The sequence below is a fragment of the Labrus mixtus genome, chromosome 19 (assembly GCF_963584025.1).
Source record: "Labrus mixtus chromosome 19, fLabMix1.1, whole genome shotgun sequence".
In the NCBI taxonomy this organism is placed as follows: domain Eukaryota; kingdom Metazoa; phylum Chordata; class Actinopteri; order Labriformes; family Labridae; genus Labrus; species Labrus mixtus.
The window spans coordinates 10,712,050-10,729,160 of record NC_083630.1 but is presented as its reverse complement, the minus strand read 5'-3'; the positions used below and the strand labels follow the sequence as shown (position 1 = coordinate 10,729,160).

Here is a 17,111-nt window from a genome sequence, read left to right as displayed (position 1 = left end):
GTGTGGAGTCTGCATGTTCTCCCCGTGCGTGTGTGGGTTCTCTCCTGGTACACATTCTTCCTCCCACAGTCCAAAGACATGATCGATAGGTTAATTGGTGACTCTAAATTGTCCATAGGTGTGAGTGTGAGTGTGGCTGGTTGTCTGTCTCTATATGTAAGCCCTTTGATTGATTGGTGAACAGTCCAGGGTGTAACCCCGCCTCTCACCCAATGACAGCTGGGATCGGCTCCAGCCGAGTATGGAGATTAAAAAATATATATATATACATGAGGTTTTGGCCTCGTCTTGTGACTACTGAGCACCAACTAGCCGTCAGGAACAACAGGAAACAAGCTCTTAAGCATACTGGAGAGAAGAACTCAGGTAGGTAGACGTATGAACCGAGAACAAGAGAGAAAGGTACACTTAAAACTGAAAAGACACTCGGGTAATCAGACACAGGTGAGACTAACGACACAGGTGAAGACAATCAGCGCAATCAGTAATGGAGAGAAACCAGAAAACGGGAGGAAGTATGACAAGACAAGAAACACTCCAAAATAAAACAGGAAACCACAACTAAGCAGCAACAACAAGTAGCAAAATAACATAACAAGAGTAAATCCTGACAACTGGAGTGTTTAGCTGCTCAAAGTAGACAAATACGAATAGTTTGAAAGAAATAGTGGGGACCAAAAACAGAGCTAGAAGAGGGGGGCTGTCAAACAATGTTTCCATTTGTTTGTTGGACAAAGGAGTTTAAAGATAAATCAAAAGGGCTACAAAAAAGAAGAAGAAGTTGAATTGGATATTAGGAAAGGATAAAGACCTCTTAAAGCCTTTAACACGTCTGCAGATACATTGACGTAAATCAGGCTTGGGGTCGGCTTCTATTCAGCTCAAATCGATGTTTGTGTCCCTTTTCATGTTTACTGATTCAACTAGAATCCATCCACTTGGTTTCATAGTGATCAGTCAGCATTCTGTCTGCTACTTTGCAAGTCCAATGAGATGAACTGCAGGTGCCAAACAAAGTTGCGCAAGTCAATCCCATTAGTGTGAGCTCTGATTTTCCGAGGCTTTTGGAGACACAGCATGTCTCTCTACCCAATACTCCACCTTTTCCCTTTCCTTTAGCCCAGTTTTACTAAAATGTCTCTGTTATTTGCGCCAATCAGAACAACTGCTCTTAGCTTCCATGGCTTCTAACTCAAAACTAAAATGTTTCTTGGAGTGAAACTGGTCGTCTAAAAAAAAGACCTCTAGGTTTATGACATTTTAAGCAAATTATTGAGTCTTGTGAGTTCAATTTAAGACACACTGCCAAACAGAATTCCCCGTCCATCTTTGTACTTGTAAGATAGACAGAGTTAGATTCAATGTTGGCATCGAGAAAAGTAACATGATATGATAACAGTGGGAGATTTCTTTTTGACCAGAGGGTGGATTATGTTTGGGCGCAGAGTGCACACAGTGTGCTGTTTGGAGGCTGATCAAAGGGAGCTGGATGCTAACAGCAGAAGGTTAAGAACAGTGCAATGTGAGTTAAACTGTAGCATCTCTTATTGGCAGATTTAAATGGGTCAATAAATTGGAATGAAAACAAATAACTATGGAAACAAACATCCTTCTGAGAACAAGAACACTTCAGTCGCACCATTAAACCAATTATTCTCATTTCTTTCCAAGACATTTCAATCTCTGCGGGTTTTATATACGACAGCGTTACGGTACAATGTTGTCTTTAGAGCCAAATGATAGAATGAGTCACTAAGCTAACTAGCACTGTCTTTTGCTCATTGCTGGATGGCTGCCTTCAATGAAACATCAGGTCCCTGCTTAGTTAGTCCACCGTGTTCATGTCTGGCCAGCATACAGATCTAAGTAGATCCACATGGGACAGTAAATGAGGATTTGTTTTGCATGCATGTATGAATCTCTTCCAGATTTTCCCTCAGAGGCATCCTGTATCCTTATTACATCACATTTCCCATATGTTTTCTTCCATCTGCCCGTCCCTTCATCTCTCCCTCCATCATCTCGTTTTCCTCCACAGCACATGAAGGTGGACACAACATGGCCGAAGCCGCCCCGGATCCAACAACAGAGCTGCTTAAAGTTCCACATCAGGGTTCCCTAACCTTGTTCACTCAGACATGATGTTTCACTTATTCCTCCAACCATTTTGCAGACCGGAGAGCGTAGCAAACACAAGGCAGATGAAGGAGTGTCATGATACCATAAAAATTAAAAATGCGCGAATCCATTATGCAAAATAAAAATCCTTCAAAGAGAGAAAAAAAAAAAAACAATCTTCTCCCTGACCTTCACATGTTCAAATGTATTAAGTCAGTCAAATGCGTCATTCCAACGCTTTGATTTTCAAAGAAGAGAAAAGCAGACGGGCATGTGAATAAGATTGCCGGAGCTCCGTCCATCATTCTCACTGACAACAGACCAGTCAATCATAGCCTATAACACTTAATCCATTATCATCATGATAAAATAAATGCCCTCTAACTAGAAAACTTTGGTACAACCGTTCTCCCTTCTTGACAATATCCCATTATTCATCCTACTCTAAGACAAAATGTGCTTTTAACGTTTTAGATATCCTTGAAGCCAAATATTATAATATTGAATGCATTATTATCTTTTCTTTTCCTTAAAACGCCCTAAAGGATTTATTTCACATATACATCTCCCTTTTCATGCCCGTTATCTTCTTTCAGTGAAAAAAAAAAAGAAACATGTTAATAACTCTCAACAATGATTTTAAGGTCAATAATAGAAATGGTGTGATTTCTGCTTTGTTACATTTTTCTTGTTTCTGTGTTGGAATGAATGAGCTTCAGGCTTGAACTTACAACTTCTGTGTTTGGTCTTTTTGTGCAATCTGCAGAGTGCAAAGTGACTCAAGAATCTTCAAAATATAGGAAGAACAAGATGGAAACCTATCCGTTTTCTCAATGGTTTGACATTTTCAGTGATCTTTTGTTATCATGAAATTATTATTATTTTTTTTTTTTAGAGAACAGGTTGGCGAGAAGAGAACACTTGAAACAAGTCTGTAGATGTTATATCTACCATAAAAGAGCACATTAGATCTGCTGGCGTAAGAATGTGACACTGTTGCAGTTCAGCAGTGTTTCAGCAGCACAGTGCAGTCAGGGAGCAGCTTTTAGTGAATTCAAAGGAAGCCTCGCTTTGAGACTGATGACTGTAGCCTGACAGCGAGCCGTCTGCAGTCCACTAGTGGAAAATGAAAGCAGCAGGCTCCCTCGCGTGTCTGTGCATTGCCACACTCAAACAGCAACCTCCCGCGGAGAACTCGTATTCACCGCAAACCATTTGGAAGCCATTACAATCATTACGGGCGTGTGTGTTCACAGGCGGGCGTCGGGGCTGATGAAAGCAGTTATCGGGACTAGGCCGGCTGCATCATATTGACTGGCGCTGCAGTTATCGCAGTGTGAGTGTTGTAGGAGGCTACACAGGGCTGCAGTGATGGAGGGGCGGAGAGGCAGACAGTAAGGTCACTCAGAGCGCATGGTGGCCTATGGATTTTATGCTTCCTTGCTGTTACACCCACTGGATTTATAAACTCACTTGTTAAGAGAGGTAAAGCTCGCTGTGGCTCAGGTGCATTTTTTGGTCAAAGTGCACCGGTGGATGTTTTATGTAACTGTCATTTGTATTCCCTGTTTTCCTAGCTGCCAGGGCCGGACAAAGGGCAGCCTTGCATCATGTCCACTTACCTTTTTTAAAAAAAAAAGATTCCTCTGACTTTTAGAGACACATCATGCTGCCTTTTTAACATATCCCAGGGCAGGTAAATCCAGGTTGGAATCCACCCGCAGTCCAACTTTTCAAGCACTCCAGGCGGTATTTGAGGAATGAAAATGCAGTATGAATTTTTAAACAACACACATCTGTGTCGAGTCTCGAGCATCATCTCTTGATTCTCTCTGCCTTCGCTTGATCCACCTTTGGAGTTTATACAGACAGAGGCTTTTCTGGTATTCAAGATATGCAAAGATGTTTTCATCCCTCACAGAAAATTGATTCTTAGCTGTTTTGAGTTTGTCTGTGTATCCCAAAACGTGAGTAGGAATATAAATACGCCACTGCACACTTGGCGAGCACAGGCAGAAGAGTTACCTTCATAGATCAAACTCTGCTTTTCTCCTTTTTTTTCCCCCCATATATCCAAACATAATCCCACACTAAATAGAATTACCAGCGGACGAGGTTGTAAAGATTCACTCAATAAATTGATCTTATGGCAAACAATAGCGCTGGGATTAGCTGGATAAAAAGAGAGATCAAATCCAGAGAAGAATCGAATCCACCTCTTCAGAATAAGAGGGATTTAGGGTTGGAAACCAAGAGGGGAATTCGCTAATGCAGTTTTAAATTGAAATTCATGGAAATGAGGCTTTTTATGTCCACTGTGTGCGACATGGCCTACAGCTATTACCTTTACCCAGGAGCCTCTGTTCTGTTCCTTCTGTGCTTTTTGACTCTATGATGGGAGGTCAAAGCAGCAAAGCAGAAATCCACAGCCGCAGGGTGTACATATTTAGTGTTTCTGTATTTATTTTCTCCACCGTGTTTCCCACCCCTGACTTTTATGTACGACGTCAGTGTAGCTACAGATGTGACGATGGAGGCTGAGATGAAGCCGGATATAACCTGACTGCATGCCTTTGATCTGGATGTTATGGATTTTAAAATGTAATTGATTTTGTATTGAAGGAAGTGAATTATGTAATAACCATGAATGATTATTTCATCAGGAAATATTTCATAATGATGCATCTTTTATTTGGCCATGCATGACATGGAGCTCAGCGAAGGTTATATTCTCTCACACATTTATTCAATTTCTTCATTCAACTTAGCCCCTCCCTCTCTACCACTCCCTCAGTCTCCCTGCTCTGCCACAACCTCTCTCAACCAATCGACCTGCTGCTGTCAATTTTTTAAATCTGTTCTCTCTCTTCCAAAGTCAGTTTGTCATTTCAGTGCGATCGCTGCAACCCTCCTCCTCCGCCCCTGTTACCTCCATTCCAGCTCGGCAGAGTTCAGATACAGCCTCAGAAACCCACTCCTCATCACATCCTGCATTCTTCTATCAACACCACCACCACCAGTGTCCGGACTCCATGGGGAGGTATCCCATCCTGCTGTCGGCCTCACTACCCCTCTGAGTGCATGAAGTCATCATGACGGAGTCTAATCGCCAAAGACATTACGTATTTATCTTTTCCTAAACTGTTGAAAAAAAAAGTTAACTCTTTATTGAATCCCTCCTGATTGAAATATATACCTGTTGGAGAACGCATGTGCACCCTGATCTTCAATTCCTGCTCAGCCACTAAATCAATACACTGAAACTGATAAAGTACAAAATTACAACAAAATTCACTCATTACTCTCTGCATATAAATCCTCCCTCTACTATTTCCTTTCTTATTCACAAATAAAAGGAAATTCCACGTCGAGGAGGCTCAGCTGCAAAGAACAGAACCAGGCTCTAAATACAGAGCACTAAGTTAGCACTTCCTGAATTGATTTGATTCTATTGTTTTACCATTGAACATATTTGCAGGCAGCCATTGAGATTCCTTAAACGAACAAATGTGTGATTGAGAGATCAACAAAGGCAAAAACTTGGAAATTACTTCAAGCAAAACTGAGTGTGTCATAGGGATGAGCATGTATTCTCCAAGCGGCAACCTCCGGGTCTTTAAAAATGAAGCCAATGCGGAAGTGCAACATCCTGGAGTTCCTCGAGTGTCCGCTTGAGACTGGCTCCAGGAACCCCAGAAGTCACATACACACCACAGCCAAAAAAAAGACAGTTTTTACAGTAGAAATTAACATGTTTACAGCCTGGGACAAAAAACAAAATAGGTCTGATTAGTTATTGTCATCATGGGGACACACTGTGCGGGGGGTGATTTTTGTAAAAACGGCTCTGATGGATTTTACGATGGAAACGTGTCATCAAATGGTTATTTGCGCAGCTGTTATGATTGACAGGGGGGCACGATGTAACGGTTTGTCAGAGGGCTTAAAACCCCCCTCAGCTCCATTTATACTCTATGGTGTGTGCTCTTAATTTGAAAATAAATACACTCAGAAAGAAAGGGGATGAAGAGTCATTAAGACTAGTAAAAGGGCTACACGGGGTACAAAGATACAGACACCAGTCAAATGGAAGCAAATAGTCAAAAGCAACAGTTATGAAATGCAAGAGTTTGGGGACATGTTTTAGTGCATATGTACCTACCATAGAGAAGAAGTGGACTAAACTGGATCTGCAGGGACATTACTGGGAAACAGAAAGCTAACAACACGTCTAAGTATAGGCCTCATTCATTTCATAACTGTTTTCTTCGACAGTTGATTTTCAGAATGAAGCCTGTATTTTAAAGTTAAATTGCTCTCCAGAAAAATAAAACTTCTCCTCTCCAAATAAAATTATAGAGCAAAAAATGTGTATTCTTTAAGGGGCTACCTTTTGCCCTCTGTTGATTAAACCTCTCAATAACAAAACTACACCCGGAGCATGCAACAGAAAACCAAACAACAGCACATAATCAGATGTAATCAGGCCCTGCTCTGCCTCGTTTACTAGTCGAGAACCCGCTGCCAAAAATGCTACACAGAGTGATGACCCGTTGCAGTCGCAGCAATCTGCTTATGTTTCTCTAACAGCAAATGTTTAGCCCACACTCGGCCGCCGCCGCTCTCCTCCCCGTCTGCGTATCTTTACTCTTTGACTTGAATCAACAGCATCACAAGAGCAGCGAATCCCGTCAGCAGCGTGAATCCTCTTTGTCATGGAGGTGTGAATATTTTGTTTCCGTCTCTCTCTGTTTGTAATAATTATGAACTGGCAGCATGTCATTTATAATCTGAGAGGAGGATCATTTACCACTTGTTGTGGAAACTGGAGCCAAACAGCTTTCACTGTTCATATGCTCAGTTCTCTTATCTGTGTCCAGTGCAAGCTCATAGAATTTATATAAAATGAGCACAAATCTTACAAGGTTAACATAGTTAGCATTTTGTTCCTATAAGCCCCGACGTTAATATGCCATTTTCATACGTATATTTCTTGCATCAGTAGCAAACTCTTATCTATTTTTATCTTAGAAAATTCAAAGTTTTCTTCTTCCCCTTCCTTCTGCTGCTGCTGCTGCAAAAAAAAAAAAACGTACTGAATATGCACGACTACGACTGTTAAGATAAGATAAGATAAGATAATCCTTTATTTATCCCACAACGGGGAAATTTACATTGTTACAGCAGCAAAGAGCAAAGATTGCAAACAAAAAGTGAACACAGTACAATTTAAATAAAAAAAAAAGAAAAACTTAAAATGTACAAAAAATGTGATATGTCTGCTAAAAAGTTCTGCACCATTTTTCATATCCAACTTGCTTCCATCCTCAGTCATCAAATACTAAAGCTCTGACATAACACACATGGTGGATTCTTTTAACATCTGTTTTAAGTTCTGTTTTTTTTCCATTTCTAACATTTGGTCAATGTGAAACTGTCTGTCTGGTTTATGTTCAATAACTGCTTGCTTTAGTTTAGGAAATACATTTCAATGCACGGTATGACTTCCAACCAATGGCATGTTTGTGCAAACAAGCGAGAGCACGTGTTTTGGGGCAAGGAGAAGAAGGCCCAATAAATGTATATTTACAACAGGGCTCAGTACCAGTATGTTACATGGCTGGTTAAAACAATCACTCCAGGTTTCCTTTTTGTTTCACATTGGACACACACATTCCTGCCCTGCATTGTAAACATAAAATAATGTCTGACTTTTTGACCTCAACTGTAAGTTAGAAGATATTAAAACAGCCAGTAATTGAGATAGACATTTTCTCAGCTCGAGCCACCATCAGTTTGTCCTTCATGTTACAGGTAACGCTCCCTGTCAGGAGTCCATAGATCTACAGGTCTAGGCTTCATCCCAAACACGTTTCCATCAAAGATCTTTTGGTGTTACAGTATGAGATGTTGAATTCGTGGTGAATTTTAAAGCTCCTGTTAGGACTTCTTAGCTCGTTATGAAACAGGCTTAAGAATATACGGATGCTCAATATGACCTTCAAAAGCAAACACCGTGATTGAGAAGACCCTTCATTGCTACATATTTTTAAAGCCTTTAAATGCTGCCACTGGGAAAGTGTAACATGAGGGAATTGACAGCGTGCCTCTAAGAGTACCTTTTATTCTCATATGTAACGACGAAGAGGCCGCTGATGGACGAGCGGTAAGGCAGCACTGCATGTTTGGAGGCCATCATCCTCCAAGTGTGTGGCCCTGGTTCAAGTGAAACCTGCGGCTCCTTTTTCACAAGTCATGTCCAAATCTCCTCATACTGATTTCCAAAATCAGGAACGCTTTGTCCAGAGGCGACGCCAAAATCGACATGAAACCAAAAGGTTCGTTACCGAAAGCTTAAAAGTTTAGAGCTGGGGGAAAAAAATTATACTAAAAATGCTCATTACTATTTAATGACATAGGATTTTAAAGTTACTATGACATCTGGCATGTGCTGACTTACACTTTTGTGCTATACATCGTCGCGATGCTTAATGGTACTGTAAGGTTTCTATTTTTTCATGGATAACCAACACAAAATGTCAGCGATACCGCACTCATCAAATGTTGCATCATATGAAACGCTTTCTGTCTCTCCAACGTTTCTCACATGTTTGGTTTGTCACTGTGTGCATGTTTAAATATGTACATGTTCATGGCTAATGGCTACTGTAAACACCAATCAAAAATCTGTGAAAATAACCTTTCCAGCTTGCTGGTTTCACCTGTAGATGTGCAGAAGTGAATTGCACCCTGCAAGCTTTTTCATTTTAAACGCTTCTATACATACATGGGATCAATGTCTCATCTACTGGGTCTTTTGAAGTGTTTTCAAGCCCGCTTGTGAGATCAATAGTGTATATGGAGGTGAACTTTTTGGAAAGAAAAACTGAGTAGACTGCTCAGCATTAATGTAATGGGTGTATCTATTTTGTCACTGTCAACAAGGTCGTTTTTTTTATAGTGATGGCCGATTTCTACTCGATTCAATAGGGAGCTGAAAGAAAAGACAAAAAACCCATAGGATGTTAAGTGAAGTGGGGGGGGGGGGGGGGGGGGTAGATGTCCTTAATCTCGCCTCTATTATTTATGATTATTTTTTTTATGAGGTGTTGATACAGCATCAACAAATATGAAGGTTTATTTTTGTGTTGCTGTTATTGTTTTTTGCACAACTGTAAACCCTTTAAATAAAATCTTCACATAACACAAAGGTTGAATAAGAATGTTTCTAGCTGCTGTTACATATTTTTGTTGCTTTTTTAAAGTTGGGGACTGATCCTGGGTCGTTGTAAAGTTGAGAACAGATCCTGGGTCTTTAAGAGTTGAACATAAAGTATCCACCAACCTCTCCACCTGACGCATACCCTGTACCTTCTGCTGCACTATTTCAGTGTGAAAGCGCTGTCTGTTTCCTCTGCGTTCCTCTTTTCATGCCACCCCCTTTTCAAAGATCCAACAACTCTTTTCACTTCTCATGCATGCCGCTCATATTTGCATACATATTTGCATCCTAAGACATGGAGCTCATTTCCTCTGAATTTTCAGGAGACCAGCTGCTTCCCAAGCAAGCATCTCTCTCACACAGCCTTGACTCTGTTCCCATTCAAACCGCAACACTGCAGGACAAACACACACACACACACACACACACACACACACACACACACACACACACACACACACACACACACACACACACACACACACACACACACACACACACAGCGGCTTTCATTTCAAACAGCCCTCCCTGATAAGAAATGTGGCTAACAATGTGATGTCTGCATCAATAGGCCACTTCAGCCCCAACATCCAAAGAGTCACATGGGATCAAACCCACATCAAAGCCTGGCCGACGCCACTATGAGAGCCCGGCAACAATGGAACAATAATTAAAGCCACATGGATATCCAGCCACCCCCTGTCACACACACATCTCCCTTCCTCTTTGTCACAGAAATAGAAAGAGCACCGTTTGATGTCTGTTATGACAATACACCGAATCCGAGTCCAAATCTTCACATGCAGCTACCTGCCATAGAATATGTAAGCACGTCATTTTCTATCCATTTCAATGAGGTAAACACACGGCGACGCGCTCATCCGCTAAGAAGCCAATCATTATTTGGGGTGAGGGAAGCTGTCATAGGCAAACGTAATGGAAGAGCGATACATAACAAAATGCCAACACGCTTCCGACGTACTGTTTAATGAGGCACTGCACAAGAATATACTTCAGCTCTATCCATTCATCAATAGTCAGGCTCATTTACTTCATTTTTTATGTAATTAATATCCACAATGAGTTCTTTTTTTTGACCCAAGACTAGTCCCTTATTTTTGTTCCCCCTTGATGGGGCTGCTGCCAGCTCAGTGTATTAGGAACTATTTTAACTGTTTGAGGGGAGGAAGGAAAACTAAAGCAAATATGAGAGAAATAACAGAATTTGGCAATCCAAATAATTGGGTAATCAATGAAGATTATCAGCCTTCAAAAATGTTTCATGAAATGGGTCTGCCTCTGAGTGGAAAAATATCGTCAAGTGTTGTCCATTCATTTGAGGGAATAAATGTGGAAGGGGATACAAGTTAGAGGAGGGGAATAGATGAATACGATGAAAAGCAACTGCCCACTCAAGAAGCAGTTTGAGGTGTTTGAAGGTCGCTGCATATTGACCCTCGTATATTGAAACACGTCAAGAAAAAGTTTACCACAAGTGCATGGCACTATGTCGAGAACTGTTGCACAAGCTTGACACGGGCAAGAGGAACAGCTTGTGCGTAAAAGCGCGCATACCTGTTGGTTAGCCTTTTTTTCCCCCATTTTTTTCCCCCATGTCCCAGTGCATGTGCTTAAACATAACGCACACAGCTCTTGGTGTGTGTGTGTGTGTGTGTGTGTGTGTGGGAGGGGGGGGGGGGGGGGGGGAGGAGGAGGAGGAGGAGGAGAAGAAGAGATTCATTGTACCTCTTCGGCATCCACGTCTTCCTCGCTGTCAGTGGGTTCCGGCGCTTTCACGAACCACCACTGGATCTCCAAATACACTGACGCGGTTCCGCTCTGGAACGCGCACGCCATTTCTATGTTTTGTCCCTCTTTAACCGTCATGTTGGAGGGCAGATCCGTGAAGCGACCTGCAGATGAGAGAAGGAAAGGGGGGAAGCAAGGGACGAAATGAAAGGGGGGTATATGGTGGTGACAGTTGCCTGATTTCTGCACGCAAAGACATGTATTAATCACTTAAATGGCGTGCTTGTGGCGGCTGCGCGGTCATAGCAGCTGGGTTGTTGAAAGCAGGCGCTTGATAAAGGTGCGTTCTTGTTTTAATTGAAGGAGATGGCGGGGGCTCCCCCCTCTCCTGTCACACACTGACGCGTCTTCATCGGGAATTTACATAAGGCACAGTCGCAACATTAGTATGATAAGTCAGATATTCCGTTACGAGCAACTTGGGGTTTCATGGGAGTTGTTCACCTTTTACCTTAATGTATTTTTCGTGTCCTGTTGTGCTCTTTGCGACCACGGTAATATACCAAATAAATTCTACTGACTAAAAATTAGTCAAATGCAGAAACAGAAAGCACACACGGGGGAAAACCACGAGAAATAATAAATGAGTTTGGCCACGGGGAGGCTAAAAAAGGGAATATAGCCTAAAGGGGAGACTGGTGGCGACGATAACAAAAAAAAAAGAGTGTGGATATCCGTGCGTGCAAACTTTAATGCCAAACCACCAGTGCAACCCTGCATAAGAAACTATAACCGAGCATATAGACTATTTAAAGATTTGTTCGCGTCCATTGGGGATTGCAGCTATAAGTAGGAAGAAGAGCATAGACGCGGGTTGAAAGTGGTGATCTCGTTGTGATGAAGCATGGCACACAGGATCCGCACGTCGCTCTCAGGACCACGGACAGCCGCATTCAGCGGAAGCCGCAACTGTCCGTGGTGCTGAAATCGCGGGCTGCTCGCTCGCGTTTCATTCATCTCTAACACGAGTTTAACTGATTGTCTATCTGCTTGCTGTGGAGAAGACGCGATAAAATCCGTCCTGTGTCTTCCACGCAATGGAAAATGACTTGATTTCAAACAATCACCAGTTGCATTTTTTTTCTTCATCAGGGGGTAATAAATATCACACATCTTTCTTTATCGAGCATCATAAGCTTGATTTTTACCTCACTGGCTTATTTCTATACATCTTTCTTGAAGTATTTCCTCCTTTCCATTTCCAGAAAGGCTGCGCACTTTTAACACTTTCTTCTACTGAGCTGCTTCCTTCCACCGCGCAGGGCAGCAAGCCCGACACGATCACTGAAATAGACTAGTTACGATTTAAAAAAAAAATATATGTATAGATGTTTGTGATCCCTACCTTCAAAGGAGAATCCGAATTGCACACAAAATCCGGCTAAGAAAACAAATCCAACAGTATCATGAGAGGTCCACATCATTCCAATATAGAGAGGTTGATTCTTTTACATCAGCCGGAGGAGGAAAAAAGACGAATCTTTCCCAAAAAAAAAGGCTTCACACCAGCAAAATCAAACAGTTGCTGGGCTCGTGCGTTGAAACGGAGATTGCGGAAGGTGGATCATGCTGCAAAACTACAGCTTGTCGTTGCTGAAGTTCTTTTTTTTTTTTTTTTTATTCCGCTCTCTGTGTTTCTCTGCGCAGGAGAGAGACCGTCGACTGCTTGGCTGAACTGAAGTCTGTAGAATAACCGGGCTGCTGCGGTGTTCGTCTGCGCTACCGGAGAGACGTCAGTCTAGTGGATCACTGTGGCATCCACGCGCTCCACACCTCTGCAAATCTAGTCCTCACCCGGCCCCTCACTGTCACCTTGACCGCTTGTTTCAAAAGACGCGACGCACACTTTGGCGTCAACCGCAAATAACGGCATCCTCATGAGATGATTTTGTTTTCAAAAAATGTTAAAATGAGCTGAATGGTGCGTAGTTCACTTGTAGTTAGTTTATGGTGGACTACTTTTTTAATGACTTCACACAGGCCTTACAATCAATGCTTAAATCACGATGTAAAACTCCCGCTCTAACCATATAGTATGAATAAGTGTGCGTATTTAAAGTGGGCGTGTCAAACTCGTGAGTCTTTTAAACAGTCTGGTGACATTCCGACAGCCAGTTTAAGAGGCTATAAAACAATATTGTAGCATGGGTGCGAACAGGAATGGGGTGAGGGAGGTGGGGTTTGGGTAGACCAGCGACCCGGCAAGAAAAGGGCAGTCACAGAATGTCCTGAGTCATTAGGAGGGGAGACATCCTGCTGTATTATATTATTAGTCTCCTGGGCAGACTGGGAACACTTCGCCCTTTAGTTGCAATGTGCACAAATTGTGCCACTCTTAATATTTGTTCTTGATTGATTCAGAGACAAATCGGGGATCATCCTTTTGGGACGTGTGAGGACGCAGAGGTATTAAAGTGAGCCCAGGTCCCTGCTGCTGCAGGCTAGCTGACAGACGACCCCGTATACCTAACTTTGAGTAGGCCTAATTTAGTCTTCATGATTTGAAGGATCTAAGATGAACACTAACATGTTCTTTAAATGTTCTGTAAGTGAATTTACATTTACTCATCGTGTTGATTCTTTGCTGATCTTTTGCAGAGGTTGCAGTAAAACCGAGTAGCTCATTTATTTCTGTGTATTTTCTATTATTAGGGTAAAGGGTGATGATTATTAGTGACACTTTTGTAGTTGACAAAAGAAGGGTTTGATCATATCTGTTTTTATTTATTTCATTAAAAATAACATTAGATTTTTTTAGTCTTTCTTTCTATTAGTAGTTCAAAGGTGTTATCATTAGAAAACATTTTTTTTTACATTCTTTATAAATTTTTTCGATGACATTTTTTCCTGATTGGAGAAATGAGTTGTTCTATGACTGAGATTATATTTGAACAAGGAGCGGATCATAGGTTATAGATCACTTATTGTTTTTATAGATTTCTGAGCAGATCATTTCACCCCTAAAAATATTCATATTCATGTTTGCTTTTTTTAGTATTCTAAGACAAACAAGAAAAGCCTCATGTTTTGTTGCTGTCTTTGATTCCTGTCACTCAGTATTGACGTTGCAGCCAAACGGTGAAAACAAACTGATGCTGTTCAGAAGTGATGAAAGAAGAAATGAAGAAGCACAGAGAGCGGCAGCAGCTCTCCATGATGCTGAAAACACTCACTTTTTCCAAACGGACTTTTGATCGCTTGTAATGAAAGGAGCCTCTTAGAAGAAGTCAGCATTATTTATTCAAAGCCCCCTGAAACCTTCAAGAAAGAAGAAGAAGAAACAGTAGAAGTAATTAATATATGTTATATAAGTAAGATCACAAGGTTGATTTTTTAAAAGACTGGACTCTCACACACACACACACACAATTTTTTTTGGTTGCACATTTTGGGACTGTCTTCCCCCGGAACTCTGTGGACACTTTCAAAAAGCAGTTAAAGACTCATCTGTTCAGACTTTGTTTGATCTGTCTATATTTGATTTTATGTAAGTGTCTGTTTGTAATGTCTCTGCTCAATACTTTATTGTGAAGCACTTTGTGCCGTATGTTCTTAAAGGTGCTATACATATAGACTATAGACTTACACACACTCAAAGTCTTCTTTCTCAACAGAAGTTGACTGATGTGGTTTAATCAGGTTGGACTGACAACAAAATAAGCAATCCCTTTGGGGGGGGGGGGGCTGGTTGGAGAGTGATTGGAGAGTATAGTCCTCATCTCAGCGGCCATGGGTTTCGAATCCGAGCACAGCCCCACTCTCTCCTCCCAACATGTCCTGTCTCTCTTCAGCTGTCCTATCAAATTAAGGCAAAAAAAAATAGTTTTTCATTGTTAACAAAATTGTGACCTTCATGACAAACATGAAGAAAACACACACAAAAAAATATTACTGAAGAAAAATAAATAGAAAAGAAAGGCAAATGACAGATTCTAATAAACAATGTGTGCTGTATGGAATCATTGCTGTGGGGTATAATGATTGTACTGTATGGTTGAATGAATGAGAGAGTCAGAGGATAAAACAATCACATAAATAAATAGAGAAAAAGATAAATGAATGAATACAGAAGGGAAAAAAAATTATAAACAATATAAAGCAGAAAGGAAAAATAAAGAGTTATTTTAAGGATCACTGTACAAGGTAGAAATACATACAGGTACCAGTCAAATGTCTTGACACATGATTGAAATGCATGTTATTATCTTAAAGACATTTTGATCTAAAGGCTAATGCTTAAATGTTTGACATGTGTTTCTTTTAGAAATAGAAATAGTTAAGTTAAGGCCTTTGTATGTATGCATTTCTTTCCAAAACAAAAATGAAACACTTTATTTTTATTGTTTTAATATCTACTATTAATCTAGAATGTGGAATATAGTAAAAGAAAAAAGAAAAAAGAAAAAGAAAAACCCTTCTCTTAGTAGGTGTGCCCTAGATACAGCTTACGGTAATAATATAGTATACTGTATTAATGATCATTCTGTTACTGTTGTGTGTACAAACTTTGTGTATATAGACATATATAAACACTAGGTAAAGACATACAAACACAGACTCAGGCAAAAATAAAAATACAATCCCAGCCTTGGACACTTCTAACAAGAAAGAAAAGCACAGATGGAAACACAAACTTTATCAGCCATGTTAAAATGCTGATTGGAGCACTTAGCTTTTTAGGGCGTTTAGTAGTCAACTTTATTTTCTGGTGTGTGAAAAACAAAACCAAGTAAAGCAGCCACGTATCACTTCTGCAACTGTACTTTAAAGTTACTGCCTCTAACAGCTGAGGTTCATCACTCATTTTAAATCCCTAACTCATCACTGTTTGTCGGATGGATTCTTTGTCCACATGCAGACTCTAACATCGCCGTGTTCTTATCTACAAGTCTATCTCAGGTCTACTTCCTTCATACTTTCTGACCTTCATCAGCCGAGAAGAGTGCAGATACTTATAATCATCGATACCAGGACCTTTTCTGGCTGTCTGTTCCAAAAGTCAGAGCAGAACCGGGGGGAAAAAGGCGTTGAAGTTTGCTGCTCACTTTACTTTGAGCAAGTTACAAAAAGAGCAGAGACTTAACGAGCTGCTCTCATTGGATGCTTTAAAGAGGACGTTAAATGACTTGGAGGCGGACACATCTGGCTGTAGATGTTCTCCCTGATGTGATATTTTTTTTACAGAATGATTTTTTTTAATCTAAATCAAACCCTGGAGATCTGCTTTGTGATTGGTGTTGTAATTTAGGGTAAATAGACAATACAATTATTATACGTCTTTTTCTAATCTGAAATCATGGGAAAACTATTTTTTTAAAAGGCCTTTAAATTAGAGATAGGACAGCAGAAAGAGCCAGAAATTGTGGAAAGAGAGAGTGGGTAACCAGCAACAGGTCAGATTAGTACCAGAGCCGCCCACCTGGAGGGCTATAGCCCCCACACACGGGGCGCGCACCAACCACCAGGCTACCGGCGCCCACACAGAAACAAGACATTTTAAATGCTTTCAGATACTTCAGCCTGAGATTAGTCATCATAAACTTGGAATGATTTATTTTTCACCGTATTAATCTGATTTCACCGTCATTGTGTATCATTTTTTCACTTCTATATTATGTTTCCTGTTTATTCTAAAGAGTGAAGGAATATCAAATTGGAGATACAAACAGCAGGTAAATGTACTACCACCACAGTCCAAAACTCAGAAGTGTTTGGAGACAGTAATCCTGATGAACCTTCTCCTGGAGTCTACACTCACACGCTCTTTTTTGCAGCAGCATGTCTCTGTCTTACCTGTGTTTTTTTTCCCTCCCATCTGCGCTGCAGCAGACTCAGAGATGTGTTTGCACCTGTTCGCCGAAGGCGAGGTGTCGCCGGTAGAAGCCGTTACACAAAAACACAGTGGCTCTTCTAATCATTGCCCCACATTTCTTCTGCACAGGTGCACCGTGTGTGCAGGAAA

The 17,111-nt window shown here is 41.0% G+C and overlaps 1 protein-coding gene across 1 annotated transcript in view; it reads right to left on the bottom strand.

Annotated features, from left to right (window-relative positions):
- The window catches only part of vstm2a (V-set and transmembrane domain containing 2A), a 78,399-nt gene extending 65,406 nt beyond the window's left edge, over positions 1–12,993 (bottom strand). Inside the window, exons 1-2 of the mRNA XM_061064230.1 lie at positions 12,495–12,993; positions 11,087–11,253 (exon numbers count right to left, since the gene is read on the bottom strand). Coding sequence (XP_060920213.1) covers positions 11,087–11,253; positions 12,495–12,573 — 246 coding nt within the window. The 5' untranslated portion in view covers positions 12,574–12,993. The remainder of the gene's footprint in view (positions 1–11,086; positions 11,254–12,494) is intronic.
- Positions 12,994–17,111: the final 4,118 nt, after the last annotated feature.